At 40.1% G+C, this 19,286-nt stretch overlaps 1 protein-coding gene across 2 annotated transcripts in view; it reads left to right on the top strand.

Annotated features, from left to right (window-relative positions):
- The window catches only part of bbs4 (Bardet-Biedl syndrome 4), a 28,486-nt gene extending 10,361 nt beyond the window's left edge, over positions 1-18,125 (top strand). The window contains exons 2-17 of one of the 2 annotated variants that reach the window (XM_008300296.1): positions 247-289; positions 3,786-3,828; positions 6,952-7,031; positions 7,547-7,610; positions 7,842-7,953; positions 8,171-8,243; positions 8,694-8,747; positions 8,836-8,963; positions 10,347-10,401; positions 10,501-10,569; positions 10,769-10,921; positions 12,891-13,062; positions 13,346-13,415; positions 13,523-13,667; positions 14,238-14,442; positions 17,312-18,125. In XM_008300296.1, the coding sequence (XP_008298518.1) occupies positions 263-289; positions 3,786-3,828; positions 6,952-7,031; positions 7,547-7,610; positions 7,842-7,953; positions 8,171-8,243; positions 8,694-8,747; positions 8,836-8,963; positions 10,347-10,401; positions 10,501-10,569; positions 10,769-10,921; positions 12,891-13,062; positions 13,346-13,415; positions 13,523-13,667; positions 14,238-14,442; positions 17,312-17,466 (1,605 nt within the window). In that variant the 5' untranslated portion in view covers positions 247-262 and the 3' untranslated portion in view covers positions 17,467-18,125. Of the gene's footprint in view, positions 1-229; positions 290-3,785; positions 3,829-6,951; positions 7,032-7,546; positions 7,611-7,841; positions 7,954-8,170; positions 8,244-8,693; positions 8,748-8,835; positions 8,964-10,346; positions 10,402-10,500; positions 10,570-10,768; positions 10,922-12,890; positions 13,063-13,345; positions 13,416-13,522; positions 13,668-14,237; positions 14,443-17,311 lie in introns of those variants that run through there. The other variant, XM_008300295.1, reaches the window with a different exon arrangement.
- Positions 18,126-19,286: the final 1,161 nt, after the last annotated feature.

Below are 19,286 nucleotides of genomic sequence, written 5' to 3'. Positions count from 1 at the left end.
CTGTAAATAAAACTTAGACACTCATGCAGACCGGTGGATATTTTATATGTAGCTGTATTAATACATCCACTGGCAGACCCAGTTCTACCAATATTGTGAATGAGTTTGTTGCATAACGTCCGCGTGGCCATGTGACTGAAGTGAAGCGGCTGAGAGGCTGTAGATGGAGGCTCACCTGAGACGTTCATCAACACAACCGGCCGCACGTCCGCATTCCTCTGACGTCTCCATGGCAACAGCTTCTAGTGTTGATCATCCCAAGATGGCGGACGAGGAGAAAAGCACGTCGGTGAGTGCAGAACCAAAGCTCCCCATTCTTTGCTCGAGTCAACACAAACATGCCATTAAATGAAGTGACAGCGCGACAGTGACCGTGTAGCGTCAGGTTTGAGCTCGGTTTTTTTGTGCGACGCTTATTCTGACCGTTAGTTAGCCGCTAGGCTAACCGAGTCTAAGTCGGAGCTAAGTTGATTAAGCTACCGCTAACTGTAACTTGCGGGTGTAATCTCAGTGATTCCAAAAGACAGACTAAACCCACAGAGCTAACGGCTAAAGCTGCAGTCAGGTGGCAGGGGCAGTAATATACCGTTTGAGTTCTCATGTCGTTAGCCCACGCTTTTTATTGTAACGCAGGTAACGTTATTAGTAAGCAGCTCTGCAGTAACTGTCTCTGCACGCACAGACCTCTGTTGAGTTATTACTGTAGCGTTTATTATGTCATAATATCTACATATATTATTTATAAGCTGCTCTACCAAAACGTCAGGGTTTGCACTCGAAGTGATCCACAAGTGAGGAAAATATGGGGAATAAACATTGGAAGCGAAAGGGATTGCGCATGCGCAGGTCGCCCACTAATGTGAACCAGCTGCTGTTCTTCTCAGTCTAATGACTGACCAGAAAATACATGTGATCAGTGAGACGTGCACAAATCCTGCGTTTTAATTCGCTTTTTAGAAAGTCTGTGACACAGAACTAAAGTGCTACTACTTTTTGACACGGCACAGTTTTTGAAAGTGCTAATAAGTGACACTTCTCATTGTATTTATGTGCTGCTTTCTAATAGAGAAATAACATCAATGTTACATACTTTCCTGGCAAGTTTAAATAATAAAGAGAAGAACCCACAGTATTAATTATCACACACATTTAACAGACTACATATTAAGGTTACAGCTGGGACAGTTCAAAGCTCTGATCAAAAGATAAAATGCCTTTTAGTTTGCATATCATAATCCCCTGGTTGTTTGAATGTGTTCTACTTTTGTCCCATGTTACTTGTGTCATGCTTGATGTCATAGTATTTGTAACTTTATAATGGTACACCCTCTCAGCCAGGTCTCCCTCGAAAAGGGGATTTTAATCTTAAGCGACTTCAAAGTGAAATAATGATTAAACAAAAAAAATTAAAAGCCCTGAAATACTATACATAATAGTCATTTCCCTGACTAACTTAAATATTAAGGTTAGAACACTACAATGTTGTATAAAACACAGTGTGGGTATAAATGTAATTTAAGCTCTGGGGGTGCACATTCATCTTTGAGCCTCACACCCTTAATTTTCTGCAACAGTTAGTTCATTTCCTGCATCTATTTATGGTAGATATGTCTGTATTTATGTGAAGGCAATAACACAAATTTCAGGCACCAGGTGGCAATTCCAAATATAATGGAAAGTAATGCAGTTAGGCTGCATTCTGTATTGCTTTCAAATAATGTAGATTATCCCTGCTCAGTCAACACACATACAGGCATGAATTACTCTTCTGTCCTTATTGTGTTGTGCCTTTTTTGTTTTTTGAGAGTAACCTGTTTAAATGTTCATGTGGCACCAATTCACATCAACGATAAACTAATTTATTTTAATGAATTCATAAGCCTCTGGACTTTTGAAGCTTTTATGTTTCAGCAAGATTTTTTACTCATTTTAAAATATTTAGTATTTTTTACATAATCACAACATACCTTTGTTTGATGTGCTGAAGCCAGGACAAATGGTACGACTTTTCAACAAGGCTCAGTTCAAAAAAAGTACACCTATGTAATAGAAATGTATCTGATTATTTAAAATATTAAGCTTAAAGCCCTTCCTATTATATACTGTGACCCAACAAATCCAAAGATTTGAGTGAGTGCTTGGGAACAGTTTATAGAATGCTTTATTGATCAGTTAGAAGCCATTCATATTAGGTTGCTAAATTGTTTACACTCCACCAGCAGAATGTCACTGTGATTGTCTATTTAGAGATCTCTTTAATTCATCAGAGAGACCCCCATAATGACTTATTAACATTTACAAACTGCAGACTTGATAGATTGTAGAACCAATGCTTTATTTTCACTCAAGTGAGTGAAGAGCAATTGCTAATAGTTCATTAAAACTCATTTGTTAGAAATCATGTAAAAATGGTCTACCACCAATTTTAGCTGCATCAGTACCAAATAGAAGCACACAATCCCATCAGTGCACTTTAAAATTAATTTAAAAAGGGCACATTGATTGAAGAGAGTCTTTATTAAACAGCACATTGGGACCTTATCAACCTAAAAACGTAACATAAAACAAATACATCCAATCTTCACATTTATTACAGTGTTCTTGCTGCTGTTTCAGTTTTTGCATACATATCAAGACTTAGTCAAACTCTACATATGTGCTAATAAATGTGATTCTATAATAAGTCTGCAGTTGTAAATATTAGTAAGAATTTTCTAAATGGATTCTGGTTCAGATGTCCTCTGTGAATAACTTTGACAGATCTGGCAGCTGCAAAGTAGTTCCTGTTAATGATGTGCTGATCTGTATCGCGTTGGTAAATTCTTTATTGATCATTGCTAAAGATATTGATTGAAGCTTATAAAGTCTTATTAAATTGTACTTTATCAGGAAGTGGTATTTAGAGGAAACTTATAGAAAAACACAGTTTTCAGTTCTACACTGAACACTGTGAACTCAGAACAGAGAAAATTCCTTGCTATTATCAGGTAATTTAAGATAGGTTTATGGATTTATTTATTGAATTAAATATAGGATATTTTCCTCATGCCTTGCAGAACTCAACAATTGCTTTGACTTTATTCAGTGTAGAAATTAACTGATCGAAATGAGCACAGAGCTGAATCACCATGTCTCCGGCACTCATGTCAATAAAAAGTCTGCATATCTTGATTTAAATCAACAGCTTGTGGAATGCATTTAATATTGTGCAACAAATAGAATGAGAACTTAGCCTGTCTGCTAAAGACTTCCAGAAAATATCCTCAGCCTGCTCAGTGACTTACATAGTTGTACCTCTAATGCAGCCTTTTTAAATTGAATCTTTAGTGACAGTAAAAGCTCTGGCACACTCTTGAGCAAGCTCTGGGTCAGAGTTGCTTGGCCCTTTATCAAAAGCTTGCGTCAATAAATAAATATTGCACAGACTGGAGTGGGCAAATGAGCGTCTTCGTGTTATACATGCCTCAGCTCAGACAGCTTCATGAAGTCTTTATCTAGTGACAGAAGACCTTAATGTTATATATATAAAATATATCTAACATTTGACTCATCTGCACCCAGAACACACCGTTCCAGCAGACATTCCAATCAGTCTGTTAACCTGCATATCCACATACTGGTAGTTCTTTATCAGCTTTTTATGGTGAGGCTAATCTGTTTTGGTGTGGCCCACCACACGTGGTCATGATTCATGGAAACCACTGATGTATTGTGTCCAGTAATCATCTGCTGTGTCTTCAGTATGCTGTCATTTATCTGATCGTGTTGTGTCTCATGTGTTTCAGCTTCTAACACCTTCTGAAGCCAAGAAACGCCGTGCACCCAAAGGTACAGCAAGCATTTTACAGAATCCCTTTCATACGGCACATTTCATTCCACAGCACCCATCGTTTTGTCATTAGTGTGTCTGTGATTGGCAAACAATAGTAAAAGAGTTTGGAGCTAATCGGCCTGCAGAGGTCGCCCTCTCCCTTCTGTCTGCCGTCTCTAAAAGAAAGAAGCTTTGCATACAGTGTGCCGCTGAGGCATGTTCCAGATATTTCTCTGAGTGGAAAATGTTTGTTGCTCAGTGAGGATATTTTGTCATCATAATTGCGGCCTAATGCCCCATTAACCAGTTAATGCTGATGCCCATAGATTAGACCTTTTTGCTTTTGTTTTGTTTTATAGAGCTTTGTAATTATCATCAGTGCTGCTGAGAATGCAAGCCCTCTGGAAGCAATTAGGTACATGCTATGGTATGGTATGGTATTGCATTGTATTTCCCTGCAGTGATCTTTCACATGACACACAAGCCCTGACTGGAGCCTTCTTAGGAGAGAAATCAAATGAAAACCTGATAGTGTTAAGAAAGATGACTGAGTAATGAGGCAATAAAAACAGACGGTAAAGATTGGGGTTTTAATCACTTCATGTAATAGAGGCAGGAAAAAAAGCTCCGTAACTAAGTCAAATTTGAGAAGCATTTCATCCTCATCAGGGTATATGTAAAGCTGGAAGAAACTGCAGTATGTCAGGTGTGTACGTGGGCATAGATTCAAAAAACTGGAACATACATTAACGTAAAAACACAATTGTTAAAAGCCACTGCCGAGTTAAAAATAGCGTGGCTGTCAGGTGCATGAACTTCATAGCTTAATCTACAGGGAATTGTGACTTCATTATGCCGTGCACATAAAACTAGTCACACAACAAGTTCTCTAAGTATAAAGTGTGTTGTAGTTTATAGCCTATATGGAGCTCAGGATTCAAACTGTGACTGGATGATGAAATCTGCTCCAAAGTCACATAAATGCAAGCAGGAAGCAAAACCACCTTGTTACTCAAAAGTCTAAACATTTGTAATAATCAAATAAAAAGCAGTGAAGCGCAGTTTAATTGTGTCCATAAGCTACCGAAGTCCTACTCATTCTGTAATTACCGTCATGAAATGTAATTAGGGTCATTTAATGCACACGCAAACTTAATTATGTTATGCACAACAAGTACATTACGGTATTTAATAGATTTTGTGCAATGCAGTTCCCACATTCTTAGCGGTTAACACCCAGAAAGTGTTGCGAAAAATCTGTGCCTGCCCACTGGAAAGACCTAAAATGAGTTTCCTTTAAAGCTGCAAATCAAACTGCCAGTAGCATAAGGTCATGTCACCTGTTTCCAGCACCGCATGTTTCAGTTTAACAGAATCTAATGTCAGTTTCTTGGCGCTAATGTGGCAATCTGTCTGTTTTTTTCTTCTTTTTTTTCCCCCCAAAAATACTGACACTCTTTTTCTGGCATGTTCCTTAAAAAAAAAAAAAAAAAGTGTCAGCAGCTCAATGTGAGACTAAATGACTTGACAAGATGAAGGGTTTTTTTGAAGTTTTTTTGGTGGTAGAACTTCCAAAATAATTTTCATCATAAATTTCATTACGTTCTCCCCATGTGTCTTTTGATCTCAGCATGCGTCTCCTCTGCTCTTATCCCCTTTTAACAGATGGTTGAAACACATGGAAGGCAAAGCTGTCTTAGCTTAGGCCAGATCAAATATAACAATGAGAATATTCCTCCATGTTTGGGATGAAGTTTTCCACAGGAGCATATTTAGGAGACCTCCTGCTGGGCTCTTCTTCTCTGCTCCTTTCTAACCGTCTTTCCTCCAGTAGTTGTAGGAGTATATGTCACACATGCATCCCACCTCTCCTCTCCAAATCTGCTCCCGCTTTATGTATGTGGACACTGGAACACCACAGGACCACAGCTGAAACCCAGAGACAAGAATATTATTGCTGTCTCAGCAGGAAGAAAGCGGATTAGGTCGCTACAAATAGGACCATTCCGAATCTCGCCGCCGCCGACGTGTGTAGCCCGAGCAGCTTCACACTCGGCGATGGAGAGGATTTCTGTGAAGTATCTGGAATAGGCTCCAGTTCTAGCGGCAAATCAGCAGAGCACCGCTTGAAGTGCTGACAGATAAAAACAGAAGGGAGCTTTGGTGTAATTCACACTGTATTTTTAACAGAGGCACTTCGTTAATGATATCCCCCCCTCCAATGTCAGTGGCAGTCTCAAAGCCTGGCACTTTATTTCACATTGCCTTGAATCTTATTTTTAGCCTCAGAGGAAGGTAGTAGGTGCAAGATAACAGGATTACCAGAATCAAACTTGCTTGAATTGGAATTACGTTTGCTTCCTTGTGAAATGAAATGTTGTACTCCACTGGGAAGAAGACTTGGAGCATTGTGGCTCGGTTCTTCAGGTTACCTAACCCTTTCTTAAGCTGGCTTTGCATTGTGCTGCTCATTCCTCCAGCCTCCCTGTTTGAGTACGTCTCTATACCCTCTCTGTCTGTCACAAGCACCTGGCTTGCGAGAGACATTGTTGCCCTGGCAACCAGAAGAATATCTCAACCTCCAGAGACATTAAAAAAAAAAAAGAGAGACAGGGAAAAAAAAAAGCTGTGTTTGTAACGAAAAACTTGCTTACAAGGTGACATTTACAGCGCGGCTGGTGAATTGATTATAGTTTAGCCTGGGGTTTTTGGTTGAAGTGTTAACATCTATGTTAACTGTCAGATCAAAGACTTGCTGGTGACTGCAGAGGGAGGGCGCTTTCAGGGATTATTTATTCAGGTGTCAAATTAGAAAGGACTGCATACATTAAAAAAGCAGTCCAAACAGACATAGCTCTTAATAGTCTGAGCCGTCTGTTCATAAATAAAAAGTCGCTAACAAGCTGAGATTTACAGTGTGTCTGGTGAATTGACTTAAACTTAGCCTGTGGATTTGGGTTGCAGCGTTACATCTGTGTTAACTGTCAGATGAGAGACTTACTAATGGCTGCAAAAGGAGGGCACATTCAGGATTAATCACTCAGCTATCAACTAAATAAAACATTATTTGCGCAGTGAAGCATAATAAGATTAGAAGCTCTTTTTCTTAATTCTTAATTTTTTTTTGTTTGTCCGTCCAGCTCCAGAGCTTCCAATTGTGGAGAGGAGAAACTGGCTCATCCACCAGCACTACATCCGCAAAGACTATGAAACCTGTAAGGTAAAGTGACTTCATCCTCCCTGCGGTTCAGCCGGCCATTGACCTGCATCTGTCCTCAGTGTTGGTCCGCCTGACTTGAAGACTCCCAGTGAAAATAAATATAATGAGCTTCTGCCACGTGCACGGCTCTTTGTGACACTTATTATAACCTTGGTCACCATATTAACCAGTGTATTCCCACATGAAACTGGTAGATACTCAATAGAATCTCTGCACTTGTAAGACATGTTACTGCAACACTCGCTTTCTTTTAGAAGATGTAACTGAAGTAAGGCGATAACGAGACACACTCGTCATGCTTGTGAAGATGTAGATGTACAGAACAGACTGTACTGTTCCTCTGTATCTATCAAGTCTTGGCCAGGACTGCAACTTGTTTAGAAAGTCATTCACGCTGGTATTCAGCAGGGTTTGAATCCTAATTGTATCGAGCAAAATAGCTTTTCATTCTGCACATGTTGGAAACCACATTTGCCTCAGTTGTAGAAATGGTCTTCCGTACTGTGTCCTTGTAGGTGATCATCAAAGAACAGCTGCAGGAGACTAATGGCATGTGTGAATATGCCATATATGTTCAAGGTGAGCCTTCATTCTCATAGCAACCCTTTCCTCTCATATGGTTATCGTGTTTGGTATTAATTAACAGCTGCAGAAAACGGTGCCAAAGCTCCCCGGTACATCATTTGGTTTTCCAAAATCTGCTCTATGGACCCCATGCTGTGCCTTTGATTCTTAATGTTTTTTTTTAATCTCCTCAAAGTAGATGAAGATCCTTTTTTGTGTGTGTGCTTTTTTTATGTCTTGCCACAGCATTAATCTTGCGTCTTGAGGGCAAGATCCAGCAGTCCCTGGAGCTGTTTCAGAGCTGCGCCATCCTTAATCCCAGCAGCACTGACAATCTCAAGCAAGTGGCCCGATCACTGTGAGTCTGCTGCATGAGTGCATCAAGCCTCCACCATTAGCTGACAATACAGACATAGCAGAGACGCGTATACGCCGAGCTGCAGGTCAGAACTTCTACTACCGATGCTGTACGATAAATGAATACACCCCCAGGGACTGTGGATAGTTATTCAGCATGCTGTGATTAAAATGGGTCAATTTCTGACGTGGATTATTTTTGTTTATTCTTTCCGTAGATTTCTTCTGGGAAAGCACAAAGCAGCTATTGAGTTCTATCGTGAAGCTGCAAGGCTCAACGAGAAAGACTGGGTAAAAAGAAAAGAAACACCCTAGTGCTGAGTTTCTGCTTTGTCTTTAAGTTTCTAAGGGAAAGTGTTTAGCAGCCCTGGAATCTTTTTACTCTAAAAACACAGCATGAAGTTCTCTGAACAAATTCTCCCCACATTTAGGTTGGGAAAAGCCCCGACTGAACCTCTTTTTCTCACTCGTACGACAATTTATCAAAAACAACTTCATGGTTGCACTTCCAAACTGACCCAGGGCTGTTTTTACTATGGAGCCTATGAAAGTTGTGTTAAACTGGTCTGGCAGGACCATTAATCACTCTCAGACTTGGAGATTTGAACTATCCTCTCTGTCAGTAATGCTGCAGAATTTTTATTCCACAGAACTGTTATATTTGGAAATTAATTTTAACTCAGCCTGTTCAATTAGTGTGCAACAACGATCCATGTCAGATGTGACATTTTCTCACCCTAGGAGATCAGTCATAATCTGGGCGTGTGCTACTTCTTCATCAAAGACTTTAAAAATGTGAGTATGTTACATTTCCAACATTATACAGTGCAAGCTGGAGTCATACTGCGAGGATTTAATCATTTTGATCTTCTGTCTCTGTCAGGCTGAGGAGCACCTAAACATAGCTCTACAAATAAATAAGCACGATAAGACGTTCATGATGCTCGGGAAGGTTCACCTGCTGGCTGCAGAAACTGACAAGGCCATTGAAGTGTACAAGAGAGCAGTGGAGTGAGTAAAGTGTACATGTTAACAATGCTAACAAGCACTGAGGAGACAATAAACCAGAGTTTATGGATTTTAAAGATCCCCTCTGGTGAAAATCAAGTTTTAAACTTGTTGACAGGCCTACAAGGTGTTTTTTTTAATACGCTAGATGAATCCTAATGACCGAAATAAGCAGGCAACACCAGGGCTGATTATTTCTGGAGCTGGACTGCATCAAAAATTCAGACTTCCAGGGTTTCATAGGTGGAAGGAACCAATCCTGTCAGCTTGCAGGGTGGAGCATTCTGTGTCATTATTTTTCTCTAGAATAGCTTTCTGGTTCTAACACTTATTGCTAACTCCAGTGTTACATTTTGCCTTTGTTTAGAGTAGTTTTAGCAGAGTTGTAGGTGAGCTGATGTTTTGAAGCTGTAGGAAGTAGCAAAGGGATGAGTGGAGAGAGGCAGGATGGATCTGCAGATTTGAAATCAGGCAGCTTAAAGTTCTACCTCAGCCATTTAAAGGCAGGAAAGGATTATTTTAATGGATAAAATGTAAAAACATGTAATTTTCATCAAGTTTTTAGAGTTTTTAGGGGTGAAATCAATGACCGGATTGTCTTTAATTAACCAATAATTCAGTATATGGAATGATGGACTGCCTCAGTGGTTCTATGTTTATGTTTAAGTTTTCTCCACCGACTTATACATTAGTCTGTTTTAATTATTACGTTTCAAGCTAAGGAACTGAAAGTCAGCACAACATTTTCTTCATGGTAGCATTCTGTCAATACATTAAAGCTGTCCGACACTGCCATTAAATATGCTCTTTCAGAGGCGGTTGGTTACTTTTAAGTTATTCCATCTTTATTTATCTGATGATTTGCTGTCTCTGGAGCTCGCTTCACTAAGTGGTCCTCCTTCGATCTAACTCAAAGCTCCAGCTTTGCCACATTTTAATCCGCCTTCTTTTCACTTCTGTGTGATTTCTGTTTCTTTCCATCTCTATTCACGTGTTGAATATTTAAACATGAGGCCATGGCGCAAATAAGGAAATGACATCAGTGTCTGTAATAGAGCTCATTATGGCTACCTCCTGTTGGGGGTAAATGAATTAATCAAGTTCCCCTATACTGGTGTCGCTTTTAATGAGACATACCACTGTGAGTCTTATTTTAGTGCCGATCCGAATCTTCTCCAGAATTTTTCTTGGAGCCACATCGTCCCCCCACAGGTCATAATTAATACTCCACAATTATGCTGTATCAAAGCCTGATTGAATAATCAGCAGATTCCCTGAATATCAACTATGTTTGCTCAAGAATAAGTGCAGGCATTAAATGTAATTGCAGACATAGATGTTCCTAAAGTGACATTTTTCATTCAACTTGACTCGTTCTCTATTTAGATTCTCTCCAGAGAATACGGATCTCCTGACTACTCTTGGGCTGCTGTTTCTGCAGGTAGGTTTCATTTTTTTATAACATTTTAGTAATATTATGTACACAAGTGATGAGCACTGAACCATAAGAGTGACAACAGTGTTTCATTTTTTTTGTCAGCTTGGGAAATACCAAAAAGCTTTTGAGCACCTTGGGAATGCCCTCACTTTTGACCCCAACAATTATAAGGTATGTGGGCACTTGAACAAACATTACACTTGGGCAAAAATGTTGTTTGTTGGTAGGCCACTTGAGCACAGTGCGTAGGACTTCTTTAAAAGCAGTTCATATAAGGTCAGCCTCTGTCAGATGTTACAGTTGTACTTTCATCTTTCATCAAGGTTATATCTTCCTTTAATATCTCTCTAATCATTGTTTTTATTCCCAGGCCATCCTGGCTGCAGGCAGCATGATGCAGACCCATGGTGACTTTGATGTGGCCATGAACAAGTACAGAGTTGCAGCATGTGCTGTGCCCGAGAGCCCTCCTCTCTGGAACAACATCGGCATGTGCTTCTTTGGCAAAAAGAAATACGTAGCTGTGAGTAATGCTGTCTTCGAGTTTGCTTGTTTTTCTGTTTTTTTTGGTTTTCAAGTGAGGAGTGGAAAACTGCTGAGACAAACCCACAAATCAGGACTGCTCACTGTAATTTGTACACCAACCTTGGACTGGACCTTTAATCTTTATAGAAAACACGGTTCAGGCACTTTATACTGCAGTACTTTGAGCAGGCCTGTGTATATACCGTACAGTATTTAACATAAAAGCTTTCCTAGGTCTGCTGTGCTCGAAACTTTTCGCTTACATCAGCGAGCGGGCCAGTTACTCTAAACTGACAGTTTTCACCATAAAAGATATTAAACCAACTAATCAGTCTGAGAGGCAGAGACACAGCAGATACTGTTAAGCCCAATGTTATTATTATCCATACCAAACAGTGATTAATAGTGAATTTAATAGTTAAACAAGTGACAAATGAAGGTAAGACATTGTGTCAAAGATGTTAATGATACATTTTTACACATGCTCTGTTTTTGTTTTTACATTTTGAATTTAAAATCCCATGTCCCAAATGATTTGTAGCCTTTGAAACAAATTTTTGAGCAAATGCACTTTCCATACAATTTCAACTGGTCCTGGTAACGTCAACCATGTTCAACAGAGTTCTAAGAGATGTCAAATATAGAACAGCTGATGCAGTGGCTTTCTACTCAGTTACTTGTCGATTGCGAGTCATGGCTGCAATCAAAGAGCTGAGTGAGCTTGATATTAAGGTCCATCACTGAGAGACAGTTGTGCATTGTGGCTATAAAGGCTACAAAGACATATTCAAGTGTTTTCAAGTGCCAGTAGCCACAGAGCAAAGCATCATCCAAAAGTTCAAGGAGCTCCAAACTGTGAGAAATCTCAAATAGAAATCTGATCGGAAGCCAAAAGCAACCCCTCTGTTGGTTAGAAGGATAATGTGAGAGGCCAAGAATCAGCACCACGGCCACCCTGATGAATCTGAGCAATTCTGGTACCAACATCTCAATCAGACATTTACCAAATCTGGTCTCCAAGGATGCCGGCCAAAGAGGACTCCACTTCTTCAGGACGGACACACAAAAGCTCACCTGGACACAGAAGAAAGTTTTGATCAACAATTCTGTGGTGGCGGACGAGATGCAAGTGGCGTGGTTTGGATACAGAGACATGGATTTAATTCGGTGAAACAAAGGAGAAGTCTTTGACCCAAAAAACCCATCCACACAGTTAAGCATGGTGGTGGAAATGTAATATTTTGTTTTCAGCCAGTGGGCATGGTGAACTTGTCAAAGTGAGGACGACATGACGATTCTGGAGGAAAACATCAGACAGTCTGCAGAAAAACTCGTCCCTGAGCAGAACTGAACCTTCCAACAAGACAATGATCTGAAACATATAGCCAGAGTGGTCAAGGAGTGGTCAACAGAAAGCAATATCAGACCTGAATCCCATCGAGAATATGACGAGGGAACTGAAGAGCAGAGTGATGCCAAAGAAGCCTTCAACCCCAAAGACCTGGAGATCATCACAAGAAAGAGTGGTACAAAATCCCCATGGATTTTAGTTGATTTTATTTGTTTATTTGACGTGGTGAAAGATGAAGCCACTGATTACTGACGAATGGTCTGAATAACTGTGGACATGACGTATTCATGAACATGTAAAAAAACACAGAAATAGTAATATGTGCTTTCCATCTATAACACAACATACTATCGTCTTTTGTCACTTCCACCTAGAGGAAACCTGTTGGTCAATAAAAATTCACTATAGATCAAAATTTAGTATCAGTATGAATATTTTATAGCTTAATATGAAATAATAATCAGTATATGTATTGCTGCTTAACTTGGTCCATGCATCCCCGAAGTATTTTAAATCCACCATCGCTCAGAATCTCCTGTTTCTTCGGTTGTTTTTCTTCATATATTATTAACATATTTGTCTAACGGTACTGAAGACTTTTCCTTTCCTCCCGCAGGCCATCAGCTGCCTGAAGCGAGCCCACTACTTGTCTCCTTTTGACTGGAAAGTGTTGTACAACCTGGGACTGGTTCACCTGACCATGCAGCAGTACGCCTCTGCCTTCCACTTCCTCAGTGCAGCCATCAATCTGAACCCACGAATGGGGGAGCTCTACATGTTGCTGGCAGGTACTGAGAAAGAAAGACAAAGAAATCAGTCAGGATTTAATTCTGCCTCTGTAGAGAAAATCTGTGACGGCAAAAATGGTGGCATCTGTTTAATTTTGCTGAAAATCCTTCTGCTTAAACAAATTCCTTGCGATGACTGTGTCATTACAGCCTATCTTATTTAAACAATTTTCAACAATCTCAACATGTTGACAATGTTTGCTCGTGCATTCACATTTAAGATGTCTTATTCTCCTGCTCTTGTATTTGACAATAATTTCTATCACATATTAATGTTTCACAGTGGCTCTGACCAACTTGGAGGATGTTGAGAACGCCACCAGAGCATATGAACAAGCTGTGACGCTGGACGAGTGAGCCTGTCTTACACCCTTCTTTGAGTTTTCTATTAATCTTCAGTTGAAACAGTATCAGATCACTGTTTTTTTTTTTCTCTTCCTTGGTGATCAATTTCCTACAGATCGAACCCCTTGGTTAACCTGAACTTTGCAATCTTCCTCTATAATCATGGCGACAAGAAGGGAGCTCTGGATCAATATCAGGAGATGGAGAGGAAAGTCAACCTACTTCGAGACAGCAGCAGCAACTTTGAATTTGATTCTGAGGTACTGTAGGTCCTGTTGTTGATGTTGATGTCTGTAAAGCATAGTTTGTATGTATAAATACATAGATGTGGTCGCGGTGACACCACCCCTTGGTATGTTGACTACGGTTTTGAAGCCTGAAGTTTGGAATTTACCCGTTGCCACCTTCTTTTTTGGAGACCATGAGGACAGTTTGTACACTCATATGGTAGCAATTTGTCAATTGCAATAAAACATGCCCCGCTTTATCATCTATGTTATTCTGCATGGCACCATACTTTACTTGTTGTATGAAAGGAGACTTGAAAGTGGTAACAGAGACCATAAACTCATTAGGAGATGTTTACTGGAGTAACAAATCAAGAGAAAATTCAGGTAATTTTCCTGTAGACTTTGACTTGTTTTTGCAGCCACAGGCGTCGCTCCCTGCTGGCCACGAAAAAGAATGCCCGTTTAGGACACTTTCACATTGGCTTCACTTTTAAAACCTGCAGCCTACATCTATTTTTGATACACAGTCTGTGCTAGAGAGTCAGTTGCCATGATACATCATTACTTTTTTACCAAACCTCGTCTTTTAATCACCAACAGCTGATGGACATGGCTCAGAAGATGGGAGCTGCCCTGCAGGTGACAGAGAGTCTGGTGTGGACTAAACCAGGCAAAGACTCCAAATCCAAACCAAACTCAGCAGCATCCACCAAAACCCCCGGTGCTCCCCTCGGCACTAACCAAGCACTGGGTCAGGCCATGTCTTCAGCTGCAAGCTACAACAAGAACATCCAGCTACCGACAGGTACAGGGTGGTTTGTGTACAACTGTCGGTAAATTATCTGTCATGCTAAAGGTGACAAGTAAGTGCAAAACCTGACAAACCCAAGCCAGGTCGAATATCTCAGAAATTCAAAATGAGGGAAAAAATATTCATCCCCGAAGTCCAGTGTAACACTGGCGGTGAAGGTGAAGACAAATTTCACAGCCTCCACCTCTCTCCATTAAACCAAAGCCCAATTTTTCATTTAAAATGAGAACATAAAAATATCTCTTCCCTGTATGTTCACAGTCTCTCGCCCTCAGTACTGTAGCAGATTGAATATATGGGTTAAGGCAAAATGGAAAATGTGAAAAAGAAGCCAACCTCTCGCCTGTATACTGTATATTCTTGGCAACAAAAGAAGCTCAGTAGTGTGGAAAAATGACACACTGGTAAGCTAATAAATTCATGGCTACTGTGAAGTGATTGCAGCGGCTTACAGCTCTCAGAGGTGAGTGGACAGGAGTGCTTTTCTTCACAAGAGCCTATGGGCTGCGTTTTCCACCACTTATGTGTTAGCTGTTAGTGAATAACACCAGAACAAAGCATCCATGTTTGGTAAAAATGCCATTTTACATAATGACACGTCTGACAAGCTCGCTGCTTTCTAACACTCAAAAGCTAATGTTTAACGACCACTTTGTTTGAATACACGCGTATAGAATGTAAATGTTGTGTGTTTTACAGCTAGTCAGTGTTAAACTGCATGAAAAGTCCTGACTGTTTATGGAAATCTAATTACACCTGGAACTTGGCTTGGGTTTATAAAGAAGCCTCACAAACTGTGCTGGACTAAAATGTGGTTTTAGAACCATTTGTCACAGTTAAATGCGATTAAGAAACATATTAGAACAAATGCAAACAAAGCAAGTCTTTAAACGCTAAGTTCTGATTGTTATGCTGGTATTCAGCAGCTTTCTGCAGTACAGCTGTTGTGTTAACCAAGAGGGAGGTATTACAAAAGCTAAGAACAGTTTGGCCATGGGGCAAATTTTGTCATTACAGATGTCGCAAATGTGCTGTTATCATCATCCAACTGATACTGCTTAGAGCTTCAGCAACTTTTTAATGAGATGAAATTGCACCGTTTAAACAAGCCAGTCTGAACTGCAGATCTGTGAGATGTCACAGTTGAAAAATATGAACCTGATCTTTGATGTTGACATTTTTGGGACAGATTTCACTTGAACAAGAGGCAGTTTATCTCAAGAGACTCTGATTAAAGCAGGTTAAATGCACTCTGAAATAATGTCTTTTAATGGCTTCAACCTATATAATAGTTTTTTTTGTTGCGTTGCCATCGTGACGTGGCAGTTTGTAACTTGGTACTAGAACAATGACATTTTCGGTGCATCAGTGTTTCTGCTGAGATCTGTTGTTGAACAAAGTTGAATAAAAGGTGAACTGTGACCTGCAGCCAGGTTGAGACTGTGTCTGAACACATTTGCAAGGTGACCGTACTTTAAAGGTCCAGTGTGAAGGATTTTGTGCCATCTGGCACTGAGGTTGCAGACTGCAGCCAAATGACTTCTCACCTCACCTTTCTCGGCCCAATTCCAATCCCCACCTTTGGTCCTGAGCACTAAAACCTTCTCAGTATGAATGTGAGAGGCTGCAAGGGATCGAAATGGGATAAACAGGACTGAGACAGCACTTTGTGACAGAACTATCATGTTACCTCGATGGTGCCACAACATGTGTCATACAGTTTGGCGTTTTTATTTTAGATTTTTTACATTTCTTTACAGCCAGGGCACTTAAGGGAAAGTACAAAGGCACTTCAAGAAATTCCCAGCCTCACCTGGAAACTCCCATTTTGGGGCATAACTGTGCTGACCACAAAAACTCAATTGTTGTCGTCATTTCTTTGCAAGAAGAGGAAATGTTTGTGCTGCTGTGCTGTTGCTCCAGGACAATGCACCATCCACACAGCACAGGTGGCACCTGAGGTTCATGGGGCAACAGTTCAAAGCCACATTTGGCTGCTTCTGCCACCAGAGCTGGATGGACACACTGTCCCAGAGCAACAGCAGCCAGCTTGAAGCCTTTCTCTCCTTTTTTCTTGGATTGCTTCAAACATTTGAGTTTTTGTGGACAGTGACATAAGGCTTTATAGTCTACAGTTACACCCCAAAATAGAGAACCTTTTGAAGCACATTTGTATATTTGGAATTCATTATCATACCATCAAGGACAAACTGCAACACAAGATCACCAGTGAGCCATATGTTTACACTTGGATCTAAACTTCTTTTGTCTTGTAGTTTAATCTAAATATTGGGGTTGGTTGCTCCTCCTGTGCTTGTTCCTTCATGTCCTGGCTTCCCCTTGTTTAACGTGACAAAGTTAAACTGTGGGTAATTCTGTCAAAGTCTGCAGAAAAGTACGAAATGTCTCTGAGCGAGCCCTCATGCACATGACAGTGGGACAGTTTTAAGCCTCTGCACACTTGATGGTAACACGCTTCAAGGTCTGTGAGTCTGGAAGTGTGGACTTTGGGATTTCACCCGCTTCCAAGTGTGTAGGAGAACCTAAGTTGTCCACCGAAAACACAAATAATGTGACAAGTTTGTCCATTCTGGGCTACTGTAGAAACACGGCAGTGCAAAGGTTCCTTTTAAGGTGAGAAAAACATAATGGTTCCTATGTTCAGGTGATTACACACAAGTAAAAGCATAAATGTAGATATTAACTTGTATTTCTATCACACTACACCTCTAATGTAGAGTGTGATTTATGTTTGATACTGCTGGATATGATAGAAACATGCCACGGTGTGATGTTCAGTCGCAGTACGATAAAATAACTTTTACTGTAACAAAATGGCATCAACTCTCTTGTTTTTTTCCAGGTGTTTCTAAAGGCCCCTCCACGGCCGCTGACTCAGAGCCTGATGTGGACGACGCCCCCAGCCCGCCCACCGACCCTCCAGGATCCCCAGAACCTGTAGAGTCCGACGACGCCAAACCCAGAACCTCCAAGAGGAAATCCAAGGTGGAGGAATGAGCTCACTCGGTGGCTTTGGTTTTACAGTACTTGACGTCTTTGTCATCAGTCACTCTCATTTTTTGGAGAAACAAATTCTTTAACAAGCTACTGTGTTTGTGCGTTTCTAGCTCATCGTAGTTAGACATGAAGCTTTGGGTCGCAGGCTCCTGGTTTAGGTGCACAGAGAGGTCATGTCCTACACAAGCATTTACTTTACACTGAAAAGGGCAAGTTCACTTCTGTCACACCGTTTATCTCAGAAACACTGAATGTCGCTACATCACTTTTCACTTTGAACCAAAATTCTGAGAAAACAAAGTGGTTTTTATTACTGGTGTGAAGACGTGGCAGGTCGGATGCACTTCTAAAACCAAGAGACGTCCCGGTTTGAGAAGGTCTCTTTTCAGCAAAAATGGTCAAATGGGCATTTGTGAAGTTGTTAATATCTTGATGAGCTTAGCAATAAAGTTCTCGTATTGACATTCCTAAACAATCCAATACATGTGAAGGAAACACTGTGACAATCACTGCTGGAAGGGGAAAGAGACGTTTTTGAATAGGATTGTTTGTACGATAGGACCTGAGTGTAAATAGTGACACAGGCTTTTATATGTGGATAAATGTTACATTTATAGAGAGTTCTGTATTTAATATTAAATAAGAGACTTTAAACGAAAGCTGCCGTCTTGCTGTGTTTCTCGGTTTGTTTGCTGCTTTTTCTTCTGTTGAGGTCACTGAGTTCGTCGGACTCCACCAACAGGGGACAGTGTTGTTTAAGAGCTTTCCAAGTCTCCCTTTTATCAAACACACAATCCAGGTTCTGAGCAAGAGGAATCATCGACACATTTACACATGAATGTCCAACATGTTTGATTTCTTTCTAGTAATTTAAAAAATCATTTTTGTATGTTGCTTCCTGTATCTGTGAACTCTTAGATGACTGAAGTACTTATCAAGGCAAAAATTTCTTTCAGTCACCGTTAATATCCTCTAACTTTTGAGGGCTGAGTGGGGGGAAAACTTATGAATAAGGAATGAACTGCTCCGGTTTAAGATGGAACCTCATAAATTATCTCCACTGAAGGTCACATACAAACTGAAATTATTCATGTGTATGAATTACAATATGCATGGGGCAATTTGTACATATTAACCGGCACTATTTGTGAAATATGTCCCCCTGACAAAGTGTAAATACACAGAATATGTTTATTTGTGCATACTGAATAGATTTAGGCAAATTTGAATATTAAACTGCTGTTGTTTGCTGTAGGAGTACATAGATTAACTAAAAAAAAAAAACAAAAGTCAAAGTTCTGTCAGTCAGTCTGTCCAGACTGATATCTAAGTGTGATCGATATTTACTTTCATCAGTATTTAGAACCACCAGCTGGCCTCCAAATCCCAAAATCACTGTCCTGCTCACTATTGATGTGTTAAAACTCTACTTTGAAGTGAACTAAAATCCATAACTAGAATTTAGGAGCAAATTTGACAAGAGTTTTGACTGCAACAACAAAACCAGATAGGAATTTATTTTGCATGATGATCACAAAAAGTTCACCAACCTAGGCCGGATTCAGCAGAGAAAATTAAATTTTTAATGTAGTTTTTTGGGAGTTTTGCTGCAAATTCTGAAATGATCAACTATCTAAGATAAAAGTGAATTAAAAACTGGTCGCGTTGTGATATAGAGACACAAAACAGTCACGTTCAAAGGCTTGTTTTTGAGTTTCTTTAGTAACATTACAGCAGTTTGGGAATATTTGTGTCAAAGAGGTTTGAATACAGGCGAAAACCTTCATATCAGGGCATTTTAAAACCCTAACAGTGTTTTT

Source organism: Stegastes partitus, unplaced genomic scaffold, assembly GCF_000690725.1.
Source record: "Stegastes partitus isolate 25-593 unplaced genomic scaffold, Stegastes_partitus-1.0.2 Scaffold1522, whole genome shotgun sequence".
Lineage (NCBI taxonomy): Eukaryota > Metazoa > Chordata > Actinopteri > Pomacentridae > Stegastes > Stegastes partitus.
The sequence above is the reverse complement of the archived record's forward strand: the minus strand, read 5'-3'. Positions and strand labels throughout refer to the sequence as shown.